Source organism: Euleptes europaea, chromosome 14 (assembly GCF_029931775.1).
Source record: "Euleptes europaea isolate rEulEur1 chromosome 14, rEulEur1.hap1, whole genome shotgun sequence".
NCBI classification, from domain to species: domain Eukaryota; kingdom Metazoa; phylum Chordata; class Lepidosauria; order Squamata; family Sphaerodactylidae; genus Euleptes; species Euleptes europaea.
In genome coordinates this window covers 29,088,121-29,114,135 of record NC_079325.1, presented here as the reverse complement: position 1 = coordinate 29,114,135, position 26,015 = coordinate 29,088,121, and the positions used below count along the sequence as shown (strand labels likewise).

Genomic DNA, 26,015 nt, shown 5'->3' with positions numbered 1-26,015 from the left:
AATAAAACCTGGTTCTCCAGCTCAGAGTCCACCACTCCAAACCACCACTCTTAACCACTGCAACATGCTCTGACTCAATAGGACTTTTTCCTGTGTTCGCTGAAAATTGTCACCTGACCTTGCCTCATGGCAGGGCCACTTCCAACAAGCAGGGACCCTAAAAACAGATGGTTGCATTCTGCCAGCATGGTCCAAATGCTTCCTGGATATTCTGTCCTTGGAGATGCTGAATGGGTACATTCCAGAGCAACACCAATGACATTTTCAAGGTCCTTAACTCCACCGTTGCTGATATTGGACAATTGTGAAGGGCGTTGTGTAGAGCTGGCTCTGAGTGCTCCGAATCCCTAGCGGTTGGTGAGGACAGCGGGAGTTGGTTGGAATCTAACCTAGAGAGCTGGGCTGGGGAAAATCTAGGACAGAGCAGGAGCTGATGCTAAGAATACTGCATGGGCCTTGCTGCAGGACCTAGTTCCATTCAGGAGCCACGACTGCTTCCAGTCTGGCGTGGGGGAAAGGCTTTTGCTGGTTTTGCCCAGCTAGCAATGGTTGTAGCAGGCAGAAAGGAGCTGTTTGCGATAATATATATTTTTAAAATCCCATGCTTTGAATAAATGTCTGCATCAAAATAGTTTATGTATCAGAAAACCTGCTCGATTCATATTCTGTTCTGTGTGTATGTTTGCATAGAGCAATTCAGTGATAGGAGATACATGGAGGAGTGACTGAGAGATACCGTTCTAGACCTTTAGTTCTGTTTTATGTCACTTAAATTGTCATGGTTTCCCCAAGGAATCCTGGGAAGTGTAGTACAGTGAGGGTACTAGGAATTAGAATGATAGAATCATAGAAACATAGAGTTGGAAGGGACCGCCAGGGTCATCTAGTACAACCCCCTGCACAATGCAGGAAATTAACAACTACCTCCCCCCAATACTCCCAGTGACCCCTACTCCATGTCCAGAAGATGGCAAAAAACCCTCCAGAATTCCTGACCAATGTGGCCTGGAGGAAAATTGCTTCCTGACCCTAAAGTGGCAATTGGCATTTCCCTGGGCATGTAAGAAAGGGCCACGAGAGCCAAGCACTGACGCAACCCCTCCTGCCCTCCCTCTCATGGTCCGCCTAAGTTTACAGAATCAGTATTGCTGTCAGATGGCCATCTAGTCTCTGCTTAAAAACTTCCAAAGAAGGAGAGACAGCCACCTCCCAAGGAAGCCTATTCCACTGAGAAACTGCTCTGTCAGGAAGTTCTTCCTAATGTTTAACCGAAAACGTTTGATTTAATTTCAACCCGTTGCTTCTGGTCCGACTTTCTGGGGCAACAAAAAACCACTTGGCACCATCCTCTATATGACAGCCCATCAAGGACTTGAAGATGGTTATCGTATCACCTCTCGGTTGTCTCCTCTACAGGCTAAACATACTGAGCTCCTTCAACCTTTCCTCATATGACTTGGTCTCCACACCCTTCACCATCTTCGTTGCCCCCCTCTGGACACGTTCCAGCTTGTCTACATCCTTCTTAAACTGTGGTGCCCAAAACTGAACACAATACTCTAGGTGATTCTCTGTAACATATTATTAGTCCCCTTCCAGCATGGTATAGTGGTTAAGAGTGGTGGTTTGGAGCAGTGGACTCTGATCTGGAGAACCGGGTTTGATGCCTCACTCCTCTACCAGAGTGGCGGTTGCTAATCCAGTGAACGAGGTTGGTTTCCCCACTCCTACACATGAAGCCAGCAGGGTGACCTTGGGCTAGTCACACTCTCTCAGCCTCACCTACCTCACAGGGTGTCTGTTGTGGGGAGGGGAAGGGAAGGTCGGTTTGATTCTTCCTCAAGTGGTGAAGAAAGTCGGCATATAAAAACCAACTCTTTTTCTTCTTCCCTTCCCCATCTACTGTATGTTTCCAGGTTCCCTGGAGTGTGTTGGAGCCATTATCCAACAGCTAAACCTCCTCCTACCAAGCACATTTTTATCCAAGGAACCCAGAGCAGTAGGTCTCCCAGATCCTAGTCTAACCACCACACTCTGCTGGTGGATTTAATAATCCTGCCTTGTTGTTGATCATTTTGTGGGCCTGTTGGGCCAAAAAAGCAGGATAGTGATATTTTAAATAAAGGAACGTTGGCACGGTGCGTGAGGGTAAACACACACTAAGATGACGATGCACAGAAGCCAGGCTGCGTTAATAGTTTGATGTGAGGTGTTGCAAAGGGCTGTAGCGGAGGTGCCTGCAGGCTTTGTTTCTGGGTCATAGTGTCCTGCTGCCTAAGAAAAGCCAGCGGGAGCTGCAGTATTGCACAGGTAGAGGCTATTGGGTAACCACTGGGACTTTGGCAGTATGTCAGCATCTGAACCCATGCTTGCACTTCTTTGGGACAGCTGAGGTTGTGGGAATCTTGTGGAATCTTGTGTGTGTGTTTAAGGGGAGCTGCTGTAACTGGGGCTTTAACCTGGAGACGCTGAATACAATGGAGCCAGAAGTGTCGCAGGCAGAACGAGATGCTTTGTTTGTGAGGAAACAGCAGAAGACTAAGCCCTTGATGTTAAGACCAGTCCTGGCCACTCCAGAGGCTTCATACTGCCTGCCGATCATTTGTGCCGGTATTAGGGTTGCCAACCTCCAGGTGGTGGCTGGAGATCTCCCGCTGTTATAACTGATCTCGAGGCGATAGAAATCAGTTGCCCTGGAGAAAACAGCCACTTTGGCAATTGGACCCTATGGCGTTGAAGTCCTTCCCCTCTCCAAGCCCCACCCTCCTCAGACTCCACCCCCAAAATGTCCAGGTGGACATTTCCAAGCCCTGCCCAACCCAGAGCTGGCAACCCTAGCCAGTATTGCATGCTGCTGTTCCCTTTTGTGTCTGAAGACGGTTTTGAGACCGGACCCTCAACAGTCCCATGCAGTTTGCTGGAGTAGATTGCCCACAGCCTCGGGCCATGAAGATCGCAGTTTGAACCTCGTAGTCTCTGACAGTAGTTTACCTGTGTGGAGCTAGAATTGTCAGAGAAGTATACTTTGCCTCGTTGGCACAACAATCAGATTCTGGCCTTGAAGAGCTGTCATCTTGTCTTATTATTTACACACAAGTACTTGGTACTGCACTCATTATGGCTGAACATACATGTATCATTCCTACTGCAAAGTAAAGAATCACATAGTTTTGCCTATTTCCTTTTTATATGCTCTCAAAGCAATTGCCAGTGGTTTTCCAGGATCTCTGAAATACAGATTTCCCCTCAGATCTGGCACTTGGAGATGTAGGGGCTTGAATCAGGAGTTTCAGGTATACAAAGCCTAGGCGCTACCTGCAATTTCTTGTATTTTAGTCAGCTGTGCAAATAAGCACATTAGTCATTGCAGTACAAGAAGGAGAAGAAAAAACAGCCAACTTGTGTAAAACGTACCATCCTGATTTCTATATAGTGATTCTTTTTTTTTTTGCCACAGGTCACCAGACAAGTAGCTGTTTGCAACTTTGATTGCAGAACACTTCTAAAAAGAAAGCAGGATATAGGCATGTTGACTCTCAGGGCTTAACTGTCTATTACATTCCGGGCTCACCCCTGGTTTGCCGCAGGTCCTGACAAACCAAGTGTGCACCGGGAGTTCCTTGTTCGGAGTTCCCAGCAATTTTTGACTTAATTCTCAGGCAGGTGAGGTCTCCTGATTTCAAACCAGGGCTGTGGTGTGCCAGGAGAAGAAACTTAAGCCTTCTCGGCCATTCTGTTTTCCCAACCTGAAACTGCTTGTCATGCTGGGGAAATGTGCTACACATGTGTTTCCCACTCACAGGGAAAATAGTAGTTCCCCAGTGCTGTTTCATACCTGGTAAACTGCATGGGTGGAAAATTCATCTCCGTGCTTGCTGTGATCCTGAACCAAATCTGGCCCCTGGGCACCTGAGACTTGTTTCCAAGAGGAACTCCCAGCACATTTTGACAGAATCTGGGGTGGATCCAGAAACAGTGTAATGTGTAGATAGGCTGTCATGCACTGACAGCTGCATGGGATCTGTGCGGGTTTCTACTTTAGTCCAGTGCTTTCAGATCGCATGCAGCTTCACTGGATCTCCCACTGAATGAAAACTACCGTGCAGCTTTTTATTTGGAGCCAAAACAAGGTGGTAGAGTCAACTTGAAGTGCCAAGCGCAATTTTAGACATGCTGCAGAAGTTCAAGAGTCAAAGGAACAGCTCTCTAGGACTGCATGTGTTTTTTGGGAGGGTGACCATAAAAGCCATTTTATACATGCAACAGAAATAAAAGGGGAAACTTATCCTGGACTTCCCACTTCAGGCTGCTGGTAATGGGAGGATGGATAGTGGGATGCTGTCCCATAGAAAAGTACACTGTTCTCTGCACTGTAATTTTGTATGTGAAAGAATGATTTTCCTTGAGGGAGCTGCCAAACACGCCAAGTGCCACCTCCTACCCCCTGCATCCTGAAGTGGTGCATTCCAAGAAAAGCGGCGCGTTCTAGTTCTGCTACGTGTGTGAACTGGCCCTTTTGCCTTCCTCTTGGCAGCTGGGCCACTTCAGTGTTCTGTACAGTGCCTAGCACCCCTCTGGCACCAGATAAATATACAGTGCAGGATGAGCAAGCCTTCTTTGGCTTGCAGTATCTGCATGGGAGGCCCTTGTACCTGGGGCTGTTTTGGCTGCGGGCTCTGTTGGAATGAACAGTGAATAAACATGGGCTTTTGTCTTTTGATGTGGGGCTTTTGCTCCCAGGCTCTCCGACCCAGATTCCTCTGTGGCCTGGCCATTAAATCCATGAGGCTGGGAGGAGCCAGGCTAGCCCAAACACAGTGTCTGTTTCTCAGCGCGCTCCAGGGAGACTGGCCGCTGAGTGGTGACAGGACACCCCTCCATTGATGGGGGAAGCAGTTCCGTAGTCCTGCTCCGAAAGCCTGAAGGTGCCCTTGCCTAGCCTCTTTCCCTCTCCTTGAGTAGTGGAGATCAAGAGCTCTCTTTGCTGGCTGCTAAGAGGATCACTGCTCCTTCTCAGCTCTCTCCTGCTGCTGCTTCTCTTGGATTTAGACAAAAAGTGGAGAGAGAGTAGGATTGCCAACTCCGGCGTGGAAAATTCCTGGAGATTTGAGGGCAGTGCCTGGAGAGGGTGGAATTTGGGGAGAGGAGGAAGCTCAGCGTGGACATGACGCCACAGAGTCCGCTCTCCAAAGCTGCCATTTCCCCCCAGGAAGCTGATCTCTGTAGTCCGGAGATGAGTTTAATTCTGGGGAAACTCCAGGCCCCATCTGAAGGTTGGTGAACCTTAGATAGTGGGATTGTTGTGGCTTCCTGTATCTTTAGGTTGCTGCCAGAGGGTCTGAACAGGGGTGAGAATTTAGATTTCCTCCAAAAGTGGAAAGCAGCAGCTAATACCAGACATTGAAATGTGGACTGAAGCAATGTGAGACCCGTAGTTAAAGAAATAGTTCCCTTTGATAGGCAGGAAGGAAAACAAATATTTAATTAGATGCTTATGTCACACTTTTCTCTACAATGGAGAGCCAAAGCATCTTACAACTTCAATTTTATCTTCAGAGCAGCACAATCTTGTTTGTGGCTTCCTAGAGGCACCTGGTTGGCCACTGTGTGAACAGACTGCTGGACTTGATGGGCCTTGGTCTGATCCAGTAGGGCCTTTCTTATGTTCTTAACCCTTTGAGGTAGATTAAGCCACGAGAGTGAGACTGGGCCAAGGTCCTACAACAAGCTTCCACAGCAGAGTGGAAATTCAAACCTCAGATCCTAGTCCGGTACTCTAACCACTGCACAACACCACTGTACCATCTCAACACTGGATCTGGATGTGTGATTCTGCTTGTATCTTTTAAAATTATTTGCCTTAGTTTCTTTCCCCTTCCCTATTACTAGGGTTGCCAACCTCCAGGTACTAGCTGGAGATCTCCCGCTATTACAACTGATCTTCAGCCAATAGAGATCAGTTCCCCTGGAGAAAATGGCCGCTTTGTCAATTGGACTCTGTGGCATTGAAGTCCCTCCCCTCCCCAAAAACTACCGTCCTCAGGCTCCGCCCCAAAAATCTCCAGGTATTTCCCAACTCGGAGCTGGCAACCCTACCTATAACCCATGTTTCCTTTTTGCCTTCTCCACCCATCTAGATTTATAACTTTATCCATCCTGCCCTATTTTTTCTCTCTGAGCATATTGTGTTGGTATTTATAAGAAGAAAAAGCCTAAGACTTCCAATTTTTAAAAGAAAGTTGTGCGCTGAACATTTCTGCACAATTTTACCCTGCAGTTGCTTAATTGGCTGGCAGTGCTGTATTTTCAGAATCGGTGCCATTTGCACTCTGAGCTAGATGGCCCAGGCTAGCCCAACCTCATCAGGTCTTGGAAGCTAAGCAGGGTTGGCCCTAGTTAGTACTTGGATGGGGGACTACCAAGGAAGTCCAGGGTCACAATACAAGAGGCAGGCAATGGCAAACCACCTCTGAACACCGCTTGGCTTGAAAACCCTATGGAATTGTCATAAGTCACCTGTGACAATGGCAAAAAAAAGGGGGGAAGCAGGAGACGACCAAGGAAGACTGGCACCATAAGTCAGCTTGTCAGCACTTTCCACCATCCACTGCCTTGCCATTTGTAGCCTTGCAAATGTAAAAAAAATATAAAATTGAATAGCATTTACAGGCTTCTACCTGCCTGTCTGGTAACCATTTGTTGCTTAAAAGAACTGAAGTTGGTAAATGCTGGGCTATCCAGAGGAGATTCCTCTGCAGGTGATTGGCCTAAGGGACTTGTTAAATGGGATGATCACCTTTTAGAACAGTTCTGTAAACAACCCCACCTGGTATCCTCCCTTCTTTGCTGAAAAGAGACAGGGGAAGTTGCTATAGATCATACCTCTGTTGTTTCCAGAGTAGGAAGTAGCCACACACCTGGGAGCGTGTGCTTCTCTCTCTCAGGCAAGCAGTAATTGCAGAGAGGCAACATGCAAGCCCAGCCAGGGGCAATTATTATTATCTGATAAGCAATTCCTGATACATTTTTCCCCGTATATCTTCACACTGCACACAATTCATTTGTGAAACCCGGTGCCACAGGATGTGGTAATGGCCACTAATTTAGATAGCTTTAAAGAGGATTTGGCTCATGCATAGAGGTTAGTTCCATCAGCTTCTGTTAGATGTGAAGATGAAATGAGGCCTCCATAGCAAGAGGCAGTAGATCGGTTCAGGCGGGGCGGGGCGGGGTGGGGCGGGGGGGGGGGTGCCAACAACAGGAGAAGGTGTCCTCCTTTAGGTCTTCCAAGAGGATTTGATTGGCTAGTGTGTGAAGCAGGATTCTGCACTTAAAATGACCACTGGTCTTATATCTATAGCTGCTCCATTTTGCCAGACCAGTCGCTCAGTTATCCCAGGTCTGTCAGCCCTGATTGAATCTTGAATCCATCTAGTCAGGAAAGAAAATTATCTCTGCCTTTTGGATTCCTTAACTGGAAAATGCTGAGGCTGCATGTTATTTTGGCTCATGCATGCAATGTATGCACTTGAGAGCCAGCATGGTGTCGTGGATAAGAGCAGTGGTTTGGAGCGGTGGAGTCTGATCTGCAGAACCGGGTTTGATTCCCCATTCCTCCACATGAGCGGCGGAGGATAATCTGGTGAACTGGATTGGTTTCCCCACTCCTACACTCGAAGCCAGCTGGGTGACCTTGGGCAAGTCATTCTCTCTCAGTCTCACCTACCTCACAGGGTGTCTGTTGTGGGGAGGGGAAGGGAAGGTGATTGTAAGCCGGTTTGAGTCTCCCTTAAGTGGTAGAGAAAGTCGGCATATAAAAACCAAGTCTTCTTCTACTTCCACATCAATGCCTGACATAGCTCAAAAACTATGGCCCCACACATACACACACACCACTTGAGGGCAACCTAGCACCTACTGTGGCCTGCAGATCTCCACCAAGCTAGATGGTGAAGCATTGGTAACCCTGGTACTTGCTGCAGGCCCGGTGCCTCCAATGTCCAGGAAGTCTGGCTTCTCTGCTTCGATTGTAGACTGATCTCAGATCAGGCTTGGCTGGGGCCCCCAGCTGTTCCCCTCTCACTGCTGTTTCCAGCAGAGTGCCTCCTTCAAGTTCTGACCCATCATGTTCAAGGATGCCATCTAGTGGGAGAGCCTCTGGGGAATATCAGGCGGCAGTTCGTGCTAGGCTTGCAAGTGGAACTGTTCCCTGCTCAGGTGCTGGGCATGTGGGGAGAAGCCGGGAGATGGTAGACGGCACACACAAGAGGGCTTAAATGAGTCCCCTGGGGAATCCTCTGGCAGGGCAGTGCTGAATTTCACATGGCTCGGGAAGTTTTGCCAAGTGCCGGAAAGGGCAGCTCTTGCCAGTCTGAGTAGGCTGCCAACCCTCCAGGGTTTCTCTCTCTGCTTTCCAAAGTTGGATAAGAAGAAGAAGAGTTGGATTTTATATGCTGACTTTCTCTACCACTTAAGGAAGAATCAAAGCGGCTTACAATCACCTTCCCTTCCCCTCCCCACAACAGATACCCTGTGAGGTAGGTAGGGCTGAGAGAGCTCTAAGAGAGCTGTGACTAGCCCAAGGTCACCAAGCTGGCATCCTGAGTAGGAGTGGGGAAACTAACCCTGTTTACCAGATTAGCGTTTGCCGCTCATGTGGAGGAGTGGGTAATCACTCCCGGTTCTCCAGATTAGAGGCCACTGCTCCAAACCACCGCTCTTAACCACTACACCATGCTGGATAAGGCATCATCTCTTTGATAGATCTGAACTGAATGGTCAGCAGTTGGAGTTTTTGGTTGAAAGTAGTGATTTTGGTTGATATACCTCTTTTCCATATCACGTGTCTCGTGACCTTTGCGTTCTGTGGTCAGATCTGGCCAGTGTTTTTTACAAGACAACCCTGAAGGGCCCTGGTTGAGATTGGGGCTGCACCAATAACTTTGCCCTGTACATGATTTCACCAATGAAAAATTACTTTCCCCACTGTATTTTTCGTTGTGGAAAGGAAAAAGGCAGGCAGAGAGCTTGTCTTTTCCTTTCCGTGGCTAACAACAGCACAGGGGTGTGTATAATTTTTTCTGCATCTTCAAATCATACTGCAGCATGTATCCAGAATCTGTTTTTTTATTGCATATGTCTGTGTTTCTTCTCTCCCATGGAAGGAATGGCTGCTCCTCAGTAGAGGTCACTGGAGCATCGCAGTTCAGCCCCAACCACCACCCCAGTCCCTGTAAAAAGAAGCTTGCAAGGCTTTAAGAGGGGAGTGGACATGCTCATGGAGGAGAGGGCTATCCATGGCTACTAGTAAAAATGAATAGTAGTCATGATGCAGACCTATTCTCTACAGTCTCAGAGGAGCATGCCTATTATATTAGGTGCTGTGGAACACAGGCAGGATGCTGCTGCAATCATCTTGCTTGTGGGCTTCATAGGGGCACCTGGTTGGCCACTACTTCCTCTCTTTATCCCCTTTAAAACTTAAAGACCCACCACCACCCATTCCCGGCTGCTCCACTTGAAAGGATCAAGTACTAGGGGATGTGAAGAGAGAGAGCTGCCACCAGTCTGAGTTGACACCAGACTGGTGGAGAGCTGCCACCAGTCTGAGTTGACAAGACTGACCTTGAAAGACTGAGGCTCTGACTCTGGTGTAAGGCAGTGCCATGTGTGGTCAAGCCGACATCTTTAGTTTCAACTGTTGGGCAGAAACTAGCAGGACAGGACTGGCGGGTTTTATTGTTTGCTTTTGCTGCTGCTTTGGTACTGTTTTGCTTCCTTTTTACTGCTTCCTGTTCCTGATTCAGTTGCAGGGATGATCCCACCCAGTCAAGGATCATGGACTGCCGGAACAGGTGGAATACAAAACACTGTACAGCCAGTTGAATTTGGCTTTGTGATAATGTCACTGTGGGGTGGGGCAATAAAGAGCGGAGGGCAAGTGAAGACAGTACATCTGCGTAAGCTGCCTCGTTCAGAAGTGAAAGTGTCTTAGGGACTGAAGATGTTTGCCAAAACACCCCAAATAAGTCCCAGGAGTGGCTTTCATTCCTCTGTAGTTGTGACCCACCAGTTGATGCCCAGTGACATACGAGACATTGCAGTGGTAAGCATAATATCTTCTCTAATGGGATCTTTTTTGGGGGTGGAAGAGATCTGCACATTTCAGTATTTAAAGCTCAGGCCAGAACAAAACCCTAGCACAGCAGGCATTTAAGGGAAAAGTTGTCTTCTAGTACACCACAGGGAATAAGATACTTAACCTTCAGTTTTCGAACAGCGGCAGAAAACAGTCTCATGAGCCCAGCTTGGTTGGTGGAGGATGTGTGCTCCTCTGGTCTTAGCTGTTGGAATGGTTCATTAGTGTATATGTGAAAAAATTCTGAGTGGCATCCAAGCAAGGGTTTCTGGGACTTTACTGCTGGCTTCCAGAGGCATCTTATGTAATTCAATTAGACTTTGGACAAGAAACAAACCCACGCGCTTATATCCTTGTAAGTGCTGATGAGCGAGCACAAGAGAAGCGTGCTCTTTTAGATAACGTGGCACTTACCCTGGAGTGAAAGTTGTACAGCTTACCAAATCTTCCAGTACGTTTTCCTGTAGAAGCATGAACCACTTACGTCTGTGCGTGTGCCCTCGCACACACAAAACCTTCATGGCAGGTGGTACATGAAGCTCTGATCTGGTGTGAACCTCAGCCAAAACGAATCATGCATTAACAAAAAAATTGAAACCCTGTTAGTGGTTCTGAAATGTGTTTCTTTTGCATTATGTGATTTTTTTTTAACACTCCTTGGCCATTTATGCAGGGTCGATTTTGATGCTTGCTCAAAGCTCCTTTTTTAACTCCAACCTTTAAATTGACTATTCACGGTCCCAACGCAAGAGGAGAAAGTCAAAGGCATTTATGCTTGGTAATTAGCAGCGCATTCCAGGCTGAAGTGCCCCGCATATTTTTTTAAATTTCTTCATGCTGAACTGTCATTCCAGAAGCCGGCGCATACCTGCTCCGTATGCGCCGGCTTCTGGAATGACCGCTCCAAACTACCGGCTTCTGAAATGACCGCTCCAAACCACCGCTCTTAACCACTATGCAACGCTGGAAAGATGTAAGCTGCTTTGGGTCCTCATTGGGATATAAAAAGGTGGGATATAAATAAAGTAAATAAAAAAAATCTGCTTGTAACATACATCTTCCCCCCCCAGCAATAAAATTGCACTGTAATACTCTGTGGCTGTGTGAAAGAGAGAGAGATCCCTGCAAACTTCTATCTGCCCCTGGCTCTGTGTATAAATCAGGTTTCTCTGTGCTGAAGATCTGCTGGTTACATCATGTTTATGTGGAATAAGAGTACAGGGAGACGAGTTGGAAGGTGCTTTGTCAGTCTCCCCTCTCTCCCCAGTTGCTTAAAGCCCCGGGGCATTAAGTAGTTTAAATGTAGATGGAAGATCCCTAGCAGAAATGAAATGCTTACCCCTCCCTTCCCTGTTCCTGGTTTCCTCAGGTTGGTTAATTATGCATGGATATTAATATGCCTCCTGGTAAAAAGTCTTCAAAGGAGCGAAAGCAGGAATGCTCTTGTTGGTGGTACATAAAGTAGCCTCCAGAAAGCTGCAAGCAGAGTGTGGGCAAAAGGCACTGAAAGTTGGAGCTGGACCATGAGTATGAGAGAGCATTAGGCTCAGATTGGGCGACATGGGGTCAAATCCCTGCTTGACTCTGAAGCTCAGGGCCAGTGCAGGCATGAAGATGATCATGGGTGTCTATTTGAGTGTAAAAGTCCAGTTGCAAACATGTACGTCCCCAGTTTGGATTGGGGCTGGTATAAGGAGAGGGGAGGTAATGAGAGATTCCCTCCCGCATCCTATTAGAGGATCTGAACTAAACAATTTTAAAGGCTTTGCCTGTGCAAAACTGTTTAGCAGCAGAGTTCTTCAGAATTTATCAATTAAAGGTGATTTACAACCTTTAACTCTGATAATACTAAAGAGATTGAGTTCGGTTCTCTGAACTATTAAGCAGCAAACCAGACAGAACACCTGAAGAAACTAACATATTGAGATAAGAGAATATTCTTTTTATTGAGCAAGACAGAAAAAAGTACAGGCGTGAAAAAGTTAACCCTATGATCACTGTGAGGATAAATGCTAAAATTATCAAAGTTCCTTGCATTGTTTAATCATATTATGGTAAGTAATAGTTTTAAAAGCAAATCAGGTTCCAGCTTTTGTCTCACTGCTTTTAGGGATTATCAAAAAGCCCAAGTTATCTCACTAAGAAATCTCACCCGGTCTTCTGAGACTAGATCATATCTAGATAACTGATGGATTCATAACTAAATATGAGATAATCGACATAAGCACAAATAAGCCAATCAGCATGTGCGTATGATATAGCAAGATAAGGCCAGTCTCAATTCTTAACCTCTATTAAAAAGCAATTAGTCTAGCCTTTTTCTGTAACTGTTTCAACTTACTGTCCAAGATGAAAGTAGCTCTAAGCAACAGAGATCACTGATAGTTGAAAAGTGTGTGAACCCTCGGCTAACTTGCACATTCAGCAAGAGTAGTGATATCATAGCTTTGGCTATAGGGTCTTCCTATTCACATTTGCTGATCAAATCTGCTTTCTCTCCTCCTTTGTTGGCGGAGCCCTTTTTATTCTTGAAATTGCTAATAATAGTGCAGCCCCCCTAGAGTTCCCAAGGTAGCTGGAGATCTCCTGGGATTACAACTAATCTCCAGGCGACAGAGATCAGTTCACCAGGAGAAAATGGCCATTTTGGAAGGTGGGCTCTGGCATTATACCCCATTGAAGTCTCTCCCCTCCCCAAACCCCACACTACTCAGCCTCCATCCCCCAAATCTCCAGGTATTTCCCAACCCAGAGCTGGCAACCCTGCCCCCCATTTAATTAGTGAAACTGAATGGGCTTTGAAACGTTAACCCCCTTTCCTCCATCCCCATTTAGTCCTGATCCAAACGGGGGTGCCTGTTCTTGTAGTTTATGTTTTATAGACTGAGATCCACAATCTTCCTTTGGCCCTCACTGGGAGAGCTTGAACCAGTCCCTCCCTCAGCTTGACCTACCAGGGTTCTTGTGAGGATACAATGGGATAAGCTCCTGGGGTCTCAGAGTATGGATGTAAGATATATGATGCATCATCCTTGCTTGAAGCTAAGCAGATAACGGATCTGCTCAGTGCCTAGATGGGAAGACCTCCTGGGACCTGCTGTGTATCGCTGAGTTCCATGATGGGGGGAAAAACCTCTGTGGTATAAATAACTGTGTGTTACAAAGAACACAGAGCTGTTGCTGAAAGCCCATTAACCTCCAATGGAAAGTCCTTTTCGTGGCCCCACCCTCCTGTAATGCCCAACACCACTTACCCAGGGTCCTGTTTCATTAGGGTGTGCATTTCCCCACTCCAGTGATGAGATGGGGTGGTGGTGGAGGAGCATTCACCATGACATCGGAACATCAGCAAAGTTGTACTAGATGTTAGACTCATAGAATTGGAAGGGACCACCAGGGTCATCAAGTCCAACCCCCTGCACAATGCAGGAAATTGACAACTACCTCCCCACCCCCAGTGACCAGACGATGGCCAAGATGCCCTCCCTCTCGTCATCTGCCTAAGGTCACAGAATCAGCATTGCTGACAGATGGCCATCCAACTTCTTCTTAAAAACCTCCATGGAAGGAGAGCTTACCACCTCCCGAGGAAGCCTGTTCCACTGAGGAACCGCTCTAACTGTTAGAAAAGTCTTCCTAATGTCTAGACGGAAACTCTTTTGATTTGATTTCAACCTGTTCATTCTGGTCCGACCTTGGGCAACAGAAAACAACTCGGCACCATCCTCTATATGACAGACCCTCAAGTACTTTTTTTTTATTATAAATTTTTATTGCATTTTTATAATGAAAACATACAAAGAATACATGGGAAAAAAAGAAAAGAAAAAGAAAAACATATAATACAAAATAAAAAAGAAAAAATACATATACAGAGCACTGATTAACTACTGATACATTATTCATTATGAAACCCTATTAGTGCTCTGACTCCAAATCCCATCCCCCACCACAGTGCCCTTCACCAAGGGACTTCCGATGGAATGTTATGGCAATATATAAAAATTCTATTATGTCATTAGTTAAGAATCACTTTATACTATAATTCGTTAATATTTTTGAAATCCGTTTTTACCAATTTGTCCCAATATGCGGCAGCCTTTGACCATGTAGATTTAAACCCTCAAGTACTTGAACATGGTTATCATATCCCCTCTCAGTCTTCTCCTCTTCAGGCTAAACATACCCAGTTCCTTCAACCTTTCCTCATAGGACTTGGTCTCCAGACCCCTCACCATCTTTGTTGCCCTCCTCTGGACACGTTCCAGCTTGTCTACAATTTCTTAAATTGTGGTGCCCAAAACTGAACACAGTACTCTAGGTGAGGCACAGTACTCTAGGTGAGGTTGCAATGTATTTAATATATACATTACAATGGAACAGTCTGTTCCCCGCTCTGACATTTGTGCGTGTTGGCTCAGTTTCTTGGGGTGGACTCCCTGCTCATGAGTTCTGTTTGTTAGAATTGTAGACGGCATGCCCACCATTCTTTGTCCTGACACCAGGTGCTGCCATTACCATGTGATAATCCCTTTTGCTTGCAAATCAGGAATAGGGTACTCATTCAGGTTCCTGCTCTTAGGTTTGCACAGCAGAAGTTGGTGTGTTCCACACAACATCCATTTATTAATAAGAAGGTACAAGGAACGGAGCGAACCTGGTTTTAGGGCAAGAGAGCTCATGCAGTCTATAATTCTATCCAACAAACTGAACTAAAGAGCAGGTACTTCATCCCCGAGACTAAACCGATACACACAAATATCAGAGGGGATTTTCCCATTGCAACGCATGCAGTAAATGTACCATGGATGCTACAAAATGTTTTAAATGTATTTACCTGTTTCTACATGTTCCAAATCGGTGCAGTCTATGCACCAATTTCAATATGGATAACCAGCAAAATAGTACAGGAGTCCAATGGCACCTTAAAGGCTTGATGAATTTGCTTCAGCATAATCCTTTGTGAGCTCACTTCATCAGATGAACTGGAGTGTATATCCATCAGGTTGATACTTTTAGATTCACAAGAGAAAGACCGGAGATATGTGTGTATCTGCAGTGTGTGTGTGTGTGTGTGTCAAACAGAGGCCAATTTAAAACAAGATCTAATTAAAAGGGTTCACTCGGAGTGGGTGGGTTCTTTGCCCAACAGTTTGTAGGTTAACATGAAGTCTAGTGCAAGATAAACAGAGGCAATTACTAAGCTAACTGAAATCTGAAATCTATAAGCAGTGGGGTACTTGAGATAGTAACAGTAAGTGATGTGATTTCCTCCAGGCTTGTCTGTCCTGCTTGACATCTGTGTATAGGAAATAACAGCATGGAGTACAAGATGTTTTACGCTTACTCTGTGTAGTCCTCATCTTTCTTCCCCCAGTTTTGAAAGGCAAAGTGTACACTTATTGTGCTCTGTGTGCGCGCCCTCCGTTTAGATATCATGCCTGACATGTAGATGCATAGAGGCTGCCCTGCTTCGATGCCCATGTCTGTACCACCTTGCTTACCCCACCATTTGATTCTACCCACTGTGGAGGAGCATGAAAAGTGAGCAATAGTTTCCGTCTGTGTTCTGGCGGAATGCTGGAATGCCTTGAAAACAAAGAGTTCCCCAGTGAGAAGATCAATAACGACAGGGAAATGTCACTAAGGCCATTTATGCTTGGTTACTTAGCCTTGCGATCCCCGTGGGACTGCTTCAGGGCTTTGTTTAGATAATTCATGATTTTTCCGACCTTCATAAACCACTTCGTAGCTGCCGCACACTTGTTCCGCATTATCAGGAACCTGTTTTATCACGAATTTAAATTTTGCCTCGATCCCAAAGCGAAGCTGATCGAGGCAATTTCTGTGAATAGTCTTAACTTTGGGTTGCTGTTTCCCCTCCCGTTCTTGTCCTTCCCTCACCCAACCCCTCCCAGAGAAGCCATTTTGGTCAGTTTCGGCAGCGAGTGTAAAGATCTCAGGAACAGAGCCGGCTTCCTGACCACTATTGATTGTTCCTTGTGGCAAGCAACCTCAGAGCACCTGGTGCGTTCTAGGTCACACTTCACACAGAGCAAGGGTGAAACTGCACAGTTAGGTCCGCTTCCAAAGCGACGTGAATAACTGAGTGCAAATCCTAGAATCTGTTGCAGGAAGTGGTGTTCCGTAGCAGAGATGAGTCAATGTGGGAAATGGGTTTTGGGTTTGTTTGTTTTGCAATTAGAAAGGACATCCTGAGGATACTCTGTCCTACGAAGTTACAGTGGGCAGATGAAAAGGGTCTTCCGTGCCCCACAAGAACCTTAACTTGCTGGCTTGTGCATTTTCAAAAACTCCCGATAGCAATCCAGCCTAGAACTCTGGCTCAGGTGACGCACACCTGTGAGCTAACCGGTAGCAAACTTCCCAATGTTCCTTCCAGGCTGCTGACACCAATATGCCAGGTGATGATGGGCTGGCAGACTGACACCAAGGGGAGAGCGAACGGCAGTTGGTTGGGATTGCAGTGCAAAGGTGGCAAATGAAGCGTGAGGCTGACGTGGCTTGCAAAATCTGTGGTGGAGGAAGGAGGTGCGCCAGAGCAGCAATGCTCTCAAAGAGGAAGTAGAGAAGTCAGATGGATGGTGACTGGAGGGGAGAAGAAGCCACACTTGTGATTACCTTTCTAAGTCTGCAAATGAAGGGGGGGAGAGAAATACTGTTCTCAGAAAAATATTGCTGAACCATCTTCCTTTCTCACACTCTGGTGCAGCAGACCATTAACCTGGATCAGGGCCAGCCTCCCAGAAGCTCAGGCAGCTGTCAAGGGCCTAGCCACTTGGCGACCCCTCCTCCTTTGTCATAGCCAGGGTACAGGCAAGCCACTGTTAGCCTTGGCCATCTGTTCAGTGCTGCTGTGGCCTGATTTGGGGACATGTCAAAGAACAGTGCATTTGAGCACGTGCAGAGAGTCTCCACTCAAAGAAGAAGCGTTGGCTTTTATATGTCGACTTTCTCTACCACTTAAGGAAGAATCAAACTGGCTTACAATCACCTTCCCTTCCCCTCCCCACAAGACATGCTGTGAGGTAGGTGGGGCTGAGAGAGCTCTAAGAGAGCTGTGACTAGCCCAAGGTCACCCAGCTGGCTTCATGTGTAGGAGTGGTGAAACAAATCCGGTTCACCAGATTAGCCTCCACTGCTCAAGTGGAGGAATGGGGAATCGAACCCGGTTCTCTAGATCAGACTCCACCGCTCCAAACCTCCGCTCTTAACAACTACACCACGTAGGTGCTCATAACTGGGTTTTGAGTGTGCGTAGAATTTCTGATTTTAGAAGGTTTTTTTTTTTTCCCACGCAGGCCTTAAAGATGTATTCCTTTGCCTTCCTGCCCAGAACGCGCACCTCCCCCACCCCTATTTGGGATCTGCTAGCATTGCCAAGTAGCCTGTCCTGTCTCTTGCTTGGTCAAAGGGGGAAAAAAGCTGAATAAGATGCAGCCTTGCTTTGTGGTCTTAAATATTGATCAGAACAAATTGGATTTCTGGTGTGAACCTTCCAGCCCCTAATCCTGCAAGGGGAACCTTTCTTCCAAGCAGTAAGCAATTCTGGAGTTGAAGGCCAGGTATTCAGGGACCCAGAGGCCTACCTGCTCTGAATGCTAATGGGTGTGTGTGTGAGAGAGAGAGAGAGAGGAACCCAACAAGGGCAAAATTCCACCTTTACTCTTTGGGCATATCTCTTGTGCCAGTCAGGAGTCCCTCCATCAGAGAGGACTTCAAAGAAGGAGTATGGAGCCATCAAATAGAGCCGGGGCATAGATGCGTGGGTAGGGAGGCTGCCTCTTCAGTAGGGTTGCCAACCACCAGGCACTAGCTGGAGATCTGCTATTACAACTGATCTCCAGCCGACAGAGATCAGTTCACCTGGATAAAATGGCCGCTTTGGCAATTGGTCTCTATGGCAATTGGACTCTAAGCCCCTCCCCTCCCCAAACCCCGCCCTGCTCAGGCTCCACCCCAAAAACCTCCTGCAGGTGGCAAAGAAGGACCTGGCAACCCTACTCTTCAGAGTTCCCAGAATTTCCAGCTTCTGTTAAAAAAAAATAATGCACACATATATAAAAATAATGCACACATATAAATAATGCACATATATAGCCCTTTAAGGGGTCTCTCTTTGTTGCCTAGGAAAGTGGGGGTTTACAAGCCTGTATTATGAGTCTGGGTGTTTTTTAAATGTGCCAGAATAATAAGACTTTCAGAGTTCTAAAAATGAATTCAAAAACTTCTGGAATGAGGTTTCAGATTTTGCATCCAGGATGCACCCTGGTAGGGCAATGTGCAGAAGGGATGGTAGTAATTTTGGAAGCATTCCTTGCAAGATCAGGATCCTTAGATCTGAGAATACATAAACAGGCCTTGTTCTCCCTAAGGTGGTCAACTGAAGCGGTGTGTTTGGGCTGTATTAGGAATGCCAGCCTCCAGGTGGGGCCTGGGGACCCCCCACTCCCGTAATTACAGCTCATCTGACTACAGAGATCAGTTCCCCTGGAGAAAATGGCTGTTCTGGTGGGTGGGCTCTATGGCACTATACCCTGCTGAGGTCCCTCCCCTCCTCTCCCCAAACGCCCCCTTCCCCTTGCTTCACCACCCAAATCTCCAGATATTTCCTAACCCAGAGCTGGAAACCACAGTTGGGTCCCGTTTCATCAGATACGTGAAGTGTCACCCTCAGTGGGCAGTTCTGCATTAGAGTTGCCACCCTTCAGGTACTAGCTGGAGATCTCTCGCTATTACAACTGAGCTCCAGCCAATAAAGATCAGTTCACCTGGAGAAAATGGCCGCTTTGGCAATTGGACTCTATGGCATTGAAGCTCCTCCCTGCTCCAAACCCCACCCTCCTCAGGGTCCGCCCCAAAAACCTCCGCCGGTGGCGAAGAAGGACCCGGCAACCTTTTTCTGCATGTACACACAGGTACAAACAGAAGAAGAGCTGTTGGCAATGAGGAATGCTGTTGCAAAGGGGGGAGCCAGAAGGCCCAGCTTTCCAAGACATAAATATGCTACATTATATCATGGGGCACAGATTAGATCCAGACCAAAGAGTAAATTTCCACCATCGGTGTGGGCATGCCCTACTCTTAAGAGTTGAAGAGTTTGCATAGTCTGATAAATGGCAAGCGTGAGCTTGTGGGGGGTAAGTGCAGTCCCTTTCTCTAGGGACCGACCCACTCCCAGTCAATCTGTATTTATACTTTATTTTTCTCCTCAAAGGGCGGGACCCAAAGCAGTATATAACATCATTCTCCCCTGATTTTATCCTCGCAGCAGCAGCCCTGAGAGGTAGGTTAGCCTGAGGGAGACACCAAGATTGGCCAAAGGTCACCCAGAGAGCTTTCATGGCAGGGGGCCCAACTAGATGTCGCAGCGCCGCCCCCCCCCATTTTAAAGCCTAGTGCGGGTGATTTAAAAATGCTGCCCGGGTCCCTGATTGAGCCCACCATGTACCAGGACCAAACATTCTTGTTCCCCCCCTACGCCTCTTTCAGTGCCAAAACAGGTACTGCGGCGTGAGTCATAAGAACATAAGAAAGGCCCTGCTGGATCAGACCAAGGCCCATCAAGTCCAGCAGTCTGTTCCCACAGTGGCCAACCAGGTGCCTCTAGGAAGCCCCCAAACAAGAAGACTGCAGAAGCACCATCCTGTCTGTGTTCCACCGCACCCTAAATAATAGGCATGCTCCTCTGATACTAGAGAGGTATGCAGCATGACTAATATCCTTTCTAACTAACAGCCATGAATACCCCTCTCCTCCATGAATATGTCCACTCCCCTCTTAAAGCCCTCCAAGCTGGCAGCCATCACCACATCCTGGGGCAGGGAGTTCCACAATTTAACAATGCGTTGTGTGAAGAAATACTTCCTTTTATCTGTTTTGAATCTCTCACCCTCCAGCTTTAGCAGATGACCCCGTGTTCTAGTATTATGGGAGAGGGAGAAAAACTTCTCCCTGTCCACTCTCTCCAAACCATGCATAATTTTATAGACCTCTATCATGTCTCCCCTCAGCCGCCTTCTTTCCAAGCTAAACAGCCCTAAGCGTCTTAACCGCTCCCCATAGTCAGCAATTGAAATGGTATGGGGAGGAGAAAGAGGAGCGCCTGGTCCCACTACACTGCAGGCCCAAACAGGTCTGAGTCCTTGCAGCATTTAAAAATTACAGTGGTGTCTAGTTTGGCTTTGGTCACATTATGAGAAGACAGGAGTCACTGGAAAAGACAGTCATGCTAGGAAAAGTTGAGGGCAGCAGGAAAAAAGGAAGACCAAACCAGAGATGGATGGACTCTATAAAGGAAGCCACAGCCCTCAGTTTGCAAGATCTGAGCAAGGCTATCAAAGGTAGGACATTTTGGAGGACTTTGATTCATAGGGTCGCCATGAGTTGGAGGTGACTTGACGGCATTTAACACATACACGCTAGTTTGGCTTAGAGCAAACCCTGGTCTGAACCCTGGTCTCCCAGGTTGTCACCCCACCCTCTAACAGCCACACCATGCAAACTCTTTGTTGGGCCCCAGCTCTGTTCCTTTTACTCTCTCCTGTCCCACTCCACCTTCCCTGTAACCAACTTTTGCAAAACAGTACCTGGGTTACTGGACTGACCCACCTTAGGGCTGGGAGTGTCATACAGTCGTGTGCCATAATAACAGTGCCCTGAATCTGTCACCAGGGGTGGCTGCCTCTCCTCTGCACACTCCGCTCTTACCAGCGGAGCCGCAAGCAGCATGGCTAGCCACTCTGGGCGAGGCGCTGGGCTCTGTTCCCTAATGCCCCCGCCCCTTAAACCTCCGCCCGGAAGGGAAACTCAATCCTTCCCTCCCCATCCTCCTCCCAGTTACAAGCAGGATCAATGGATTTAAGCAGGATTGATTGCAGGGGTCAATTAACTGTGGGCAGAGATGAGGGCCTTGGCATGTCTTTCAGACTGGCAGCTGCCCAAATGAAAGCAGAATCCTGCACTGTAAGCAGTAATTAAGAAGCGATTTGACCTTGGGCCATACTGCCGGGCACGGCCCCAAGCGCCTCCTTCAGTTCTTGGAACTGGCGTCCTTTGGTGGTGGCCCACGCTCGAGGCAGGTGACAAGTGATCCAGATGCCTTGCCAGGAGTTTTGGGAGTCCTGGCAAGGGAATTTGGAAGAGGGTGTCGGGGCTACGGCTGAACGCCTCTCTCTGCAGCCCTCATTCCTTCTGGGAGTTCCGCTGAGCATTACGCTGCTGAATCATGGGCAAGAGGTTAAGCAGATCCGCTGGACTCGGAGTCGGGGCCCAGTGTGTCAGGCCAGGCAGGATGTAGTGGGTAGGGTGGCTGAATCAGGGGCATAAATGCACTAATTCCAGGTTAGATTCCACATGTGAAAAGCAGGCAATCAGGTGCTGAATGGAACCAGTGCAGGTACAGGCATTGAGCAGGCAGACCAAGCCTGCCCATTGCTCTTACAGGAGAGTAAAAAAGCAAGCATTGTGCTTTGAGGCAGTGTTGCAGTGGGTGCTGGGATGCCATCTCGGGCACTGAATCTGCGTAGATACGGAAGTACTTTTCAACACGCCTATCTTGCCCCTCCTAAGAGCAGAATAGCACCTGCTGCACATCCAGGACTCATTTTAGCAACAGCAGGTGTGCGTGATGCACGAGAGCCTTTGTAGCATTTCAAATGCTGTCGTTCCTTTCTGGAAGGAGATTGGGATGCTGGATTTTGAAACACTCTCCACAGTACCCTCCGGTAAGAACGAAGTCTCTGGTTTGGCTGGCCGATTTGCCAGTCCTTCAGCATTCTCCGCCCCCCATGCTTTTGCACTGTTCTTCTCCCGAGTCCCATGGCTCTGGACGTGGCTATCCAGCTGCTCTGTTCAGTCCTTCAAGCCTCTTGCCCCGCTCCCTTGACCATACGCTGAGCTGGGCTTGCCAGGAATGCCGGCCTTTGGTTGTGTCCTTGGTTGACAGCCATGGCCAGGAGCGCGGCCAGCAACTTCCACTGTGTGCCATCTGATGGAGAGGAGAAGAAATGGCTGCAGGAGATGGCCTTGGTGTTTTTGGAGTCTGTGTCTGGGTTCTTCCCAGCGGCTTTCCTCGAGGACAAGGAGGGGGAAAGCGGGCCCTCAGTGTGGCCAGATTATTTTAAGCAGAGCAGAGGGTACCCCAAAGCAGTAGTTGCTTTGGGGCATGTGTGCTCCAGACCCCACTGTTCGGTTTGTTGCCTGATGTGGCCCAATGGGTTTGAAAAGTCCTGAAGCGGTAGGGTTGCCAACCTCCGGGTACTAGCAGGAGATCTCCTGCTATTACAACTGACCTCCAGACAACAGAGATCAGTTCACCTGGAGAAAACGGCCACTTTGGCAATTGGACTCTATGGCACTGAAGTCCCCTCCCCTCCCCAAACCCTGCCCTCCTCAGGCTCCGCCCCAAAAGCCTCCCACCAGTGGCGAAGAGGGACTTGGCAACCCTATGAATTGGGTACCCTCAAGGTGGGAGATGAGAAGTGCCTCGGCAGTAGGGTTGCCAACCTCCAGAATTACAACTGGTCTCCAGATTACAGAGATCAATTCCCCTGGAGAAAAGGGCTGCTTTGGAACGTGGACTGCAGGGCATTATAACCCACTGAGGTCCCCTCCTCTCCCCAAATGCCACTCTTTTCAGGCTCCAGCCCCAGATCTCCAGGAATTTCCCAACCCAGAGTTGGCAACCCTACTTGGCAGGCAGGGTTGGTGATGGAAAGCATCCCAGCAAAGCATGGTAAGGTATGATTGGTCACACACTCTCAGTGACCTATGATGGAAACCGAGGCAGTGTGGTGAGCCTTTAAGTGTTCGCCAGGTGGCGCCCTGTCATCTAAAACTCCTGTAAGCTGAAGGAGATGGGATGGGCGAGCAGATCTCTTACCTCATAAACTGCAGTACTGCTTATATCCTTGCTGGTTCTTAAACTCAATGTTATGTATATTCTTTTCTGTGCTAAAAAGCGCCCATGACTTGGAAGGGCATGCTTAGGATTGCTCTATAAATCATACTAGCTTTTGGATATCTGTTACTAACCATAACTTATTCTGCTCCTGCTAATTGCAAGACCCCATGACAACTGGAAACTTTGCTCATATCACCTCCCCAGCTTTTGAGATTATCAGGATTCATTTAATTAAAACAACAACAACAACTAGAAAGTACATTTCAAGCATTTATGGATACAAAGACAGGTCCAAACCTAGGGCCTAGTTTTCATAAACAAACAAACAAACAAACAAAAGGACATAAGAAAGGCCATGCTGAATCAGACCAAGATCCATTAAGTCCAGCAATCTGTTCACACAGTGGCCAACCAGGTGCCTCTAGGAAGCCCACCAACAAGACAACTGCAGAAGCACCATCCTGCCATTGCTCCACAGCACCTAATATAATAGGCATGCTCCTCCGATCCTGTAGAGAATTGGTATGCATCATGACTAGTATCCATTTTAGTAGTAGCCATGGCTAGTCCTCTCCTCCATGAACATGTCCACTCCCCTCTTAAAGCCTTCCAAGTTGGCAGCCATCACCACATCCTGGGGCACGGAGTTCCACAATTTAACTATGCGTTGTGTGCAGAAATACTTCCTTTTATGTGTTTGGAATCTCTCACCCACCGATCGTGAAGAGAGACCTGGCAACCCTAGGTGCCATGGTGGCTACCACTGTTTACTGGAATGCCATCTTGTTTTTATTGTTAGTATGCTTGCTGTGTTTTAAAACTATTTTAAAGGTTTTAAAGGTTGTTATCCGCCCTGAGCCCGATTGGACTGGGAATGAGGGCGGGTTATAAATTTTAAATAATAATAAATAATAAACTATCTGCAACCTGAGGAGTAGAAATTTTCTTTTTTGGTGTTTAATGGCTGCCCAGATTCCAGCAATATGAATTCTGCTCCCACTACTGGACTCCACACTTCTCTGCCCTTGCGCGGAACCGGAGACTTTGCACAGCCCTGCAAGTACCTCTGCTCACAGGTTCCCCCCAGCCTTTGGGCCACAGAATCTCAACAAGAGTTTGCAAGCCTCCATAAAGCGTTTTATGGAGCTGGCAGACCTGGATCTTAAACTAAAAATGCATTCTGCTGATTCTTCAGATGCTTCTGCAGTTGTTCATGCTGTATATTTCAAGACTTTTATTTTTCTCAGAATTTTTGCAATGAGTAGATGGTGCTTCTGTTGTGGTACCAGAATACAATCAGATCCCACCCTGTGTATTCTTCTTGTCCCGTCCTCCCCATCTCTCCCAGAAATATGAAGCCATCTGTTGACTTTTGGCACAGGGGTCCATCTGCAGAAGAGAAATGCTAACCGTGTGTGATTGGCAGGGCATTAACCCCCCCCCCCTTCAGTTTTGAGGAGCCCGAAAGATAAGGGAAAAGAAGTGAGATGTAACCGGGAAATCAATGGGAGAGGAGACTGGGAAGAATGTGATTAAAGCAAGAGCTGTAGTTGATAGAACAGGGTACATACATCTCCTTGGGGTCAGAGACCTCTGCCGACTGCAAATAGCTGGAAAAAACCCTGAGTGATCCATGTATTAAATACTTCAGGTTGACTCAGCTGCCCTTGTGAATGATGGCCAAGGTAAATGTTCCACATGAGATGTGTGGGAACAGTCCCCAGTTTATGTTTATTGGAAAGCAGCCTCAAAGACTGCAATTGGGAGTGAAGCAGGATGCTTAAGCTATTCTGCTTAAAAAAAACACCCTTGTAGCTGTTTTCCCATCCACAGGAGAAGCTCTCCAAACCTTTTCTTGAACAGTGAAAGAAAGTAGCACAGGGAGAGTGATTGAAAGTAGACGGGAGGAGAAAAGACTGTAGTCCCTCTTTCTGCATTCCTCCATTCAAACTTCTGTGCCTTCAACTGCAGCTGCTTTTCATAAAAACAATAGAATATCGAGGGCAAACGAGACACGACAAAGGTGGGTATGTGTTTCTTTTCACACATGTGAGCTGATCATGGGCGAAGCTGCACCTGCTTTTTTGCATCTCACTATTGTCTATGGGGCTTTTTGCCCCATTTTACACGAAGAAAGCCGGTTAAAGGCTTTTTTTCGTGCTTTCATCGTGCAGGGAACTAATGCAGAAGCCGTGGTTTGTGCTAATAATCAACAAACCATAATGATAGCTACAACTGTTGCTCCACTTCTGGAGGTTGCTGCGCCACAGAAATGAAGATGCTGAGCAGACAGAAACATAAAGTGAGCAACGCGCACTAAACCCTGTTTTGTCCCTGTGTATGTCTGAAAACAAATTTGGCTGGGTCATGCCGAGCTGTACGCTTGTTTTTGAGTTGTGTTCCAAGATAAGGCCCTGCATGCACAGTTTCGTAAAGCCTGTCAGCACAGGGGTATGTTTTCCATAATCTCTGTCTTCCAGAAGGTCAGGGTCTATCTATGCAACAAGTCTTGGGTGGCCCACCAATTAAGTGATAAGGAGCGGGGTGAATTTAAGCCAGCCTGAACTTATATCAGTGTTTATGGGTGGAAAAACTTTGCAATGACTTCCATGCCCTGAATGTGCAACTAGCAGCTGTTTGGCAAACCTGTCTGGCTTTCTTTGGAGCAAACGGCTACAATGTCAGGCCTCCTGTGTCAGAGGAAAGTGAGTATCTGGGGCACTGTTGGGCAGTTTTTTCTGATGCCTACTTCTCCTGAGGAGCCCTGTGGCGCAGAGTGGTAAGCTGCAGTACTGCAGTCCAAGCTCTGCTCACGAACTGAGTTCGATCCCAACGGAAGTCGGTTTCAGGTAGCCGGCTCAAGGTTGACTCTGCCTTCCATCCTTCTGAGGTTGGTAAAATGAGGACCTAGCTTGCTGCGGGTAAAGGGAAGATGACTGGGGAAGGCACTGA

General features: G+C 47.4%; 1 protein-coding gene across 4 annotated transcripts in view; it reads left to right on the top strand.

The window, feature by feature from the left end:
* Positions 1 to 26,015, top strand: part of ANK1 (ankyrin 1) — a 188,879-nt gene that overhangs the window by 31,292 nt on the left and 131,572 nt on the right. For 2 of the 4 annotated variants that reach the window (XM_056860793.1, XM_056860792.1), the window contains exon 1: positions 25,706 to 25,768. The exons of the other annotated variants lie outside the window; for them this stretch is intronic. In XM_056860793.1, coding sequence (XP_056716771.1) covers positions 25,742 to 25,768 — 27 coding nt within the window. In that variant the 5' untranslated portion in view covers positions 25,706 to 25,741. Of the gene's footprint in view, positions 1 to 25,705; positions 25,769 to 26,015 lie in introns of those variants that run through there. 4 annotated transcript variants of the gene reach the window in all.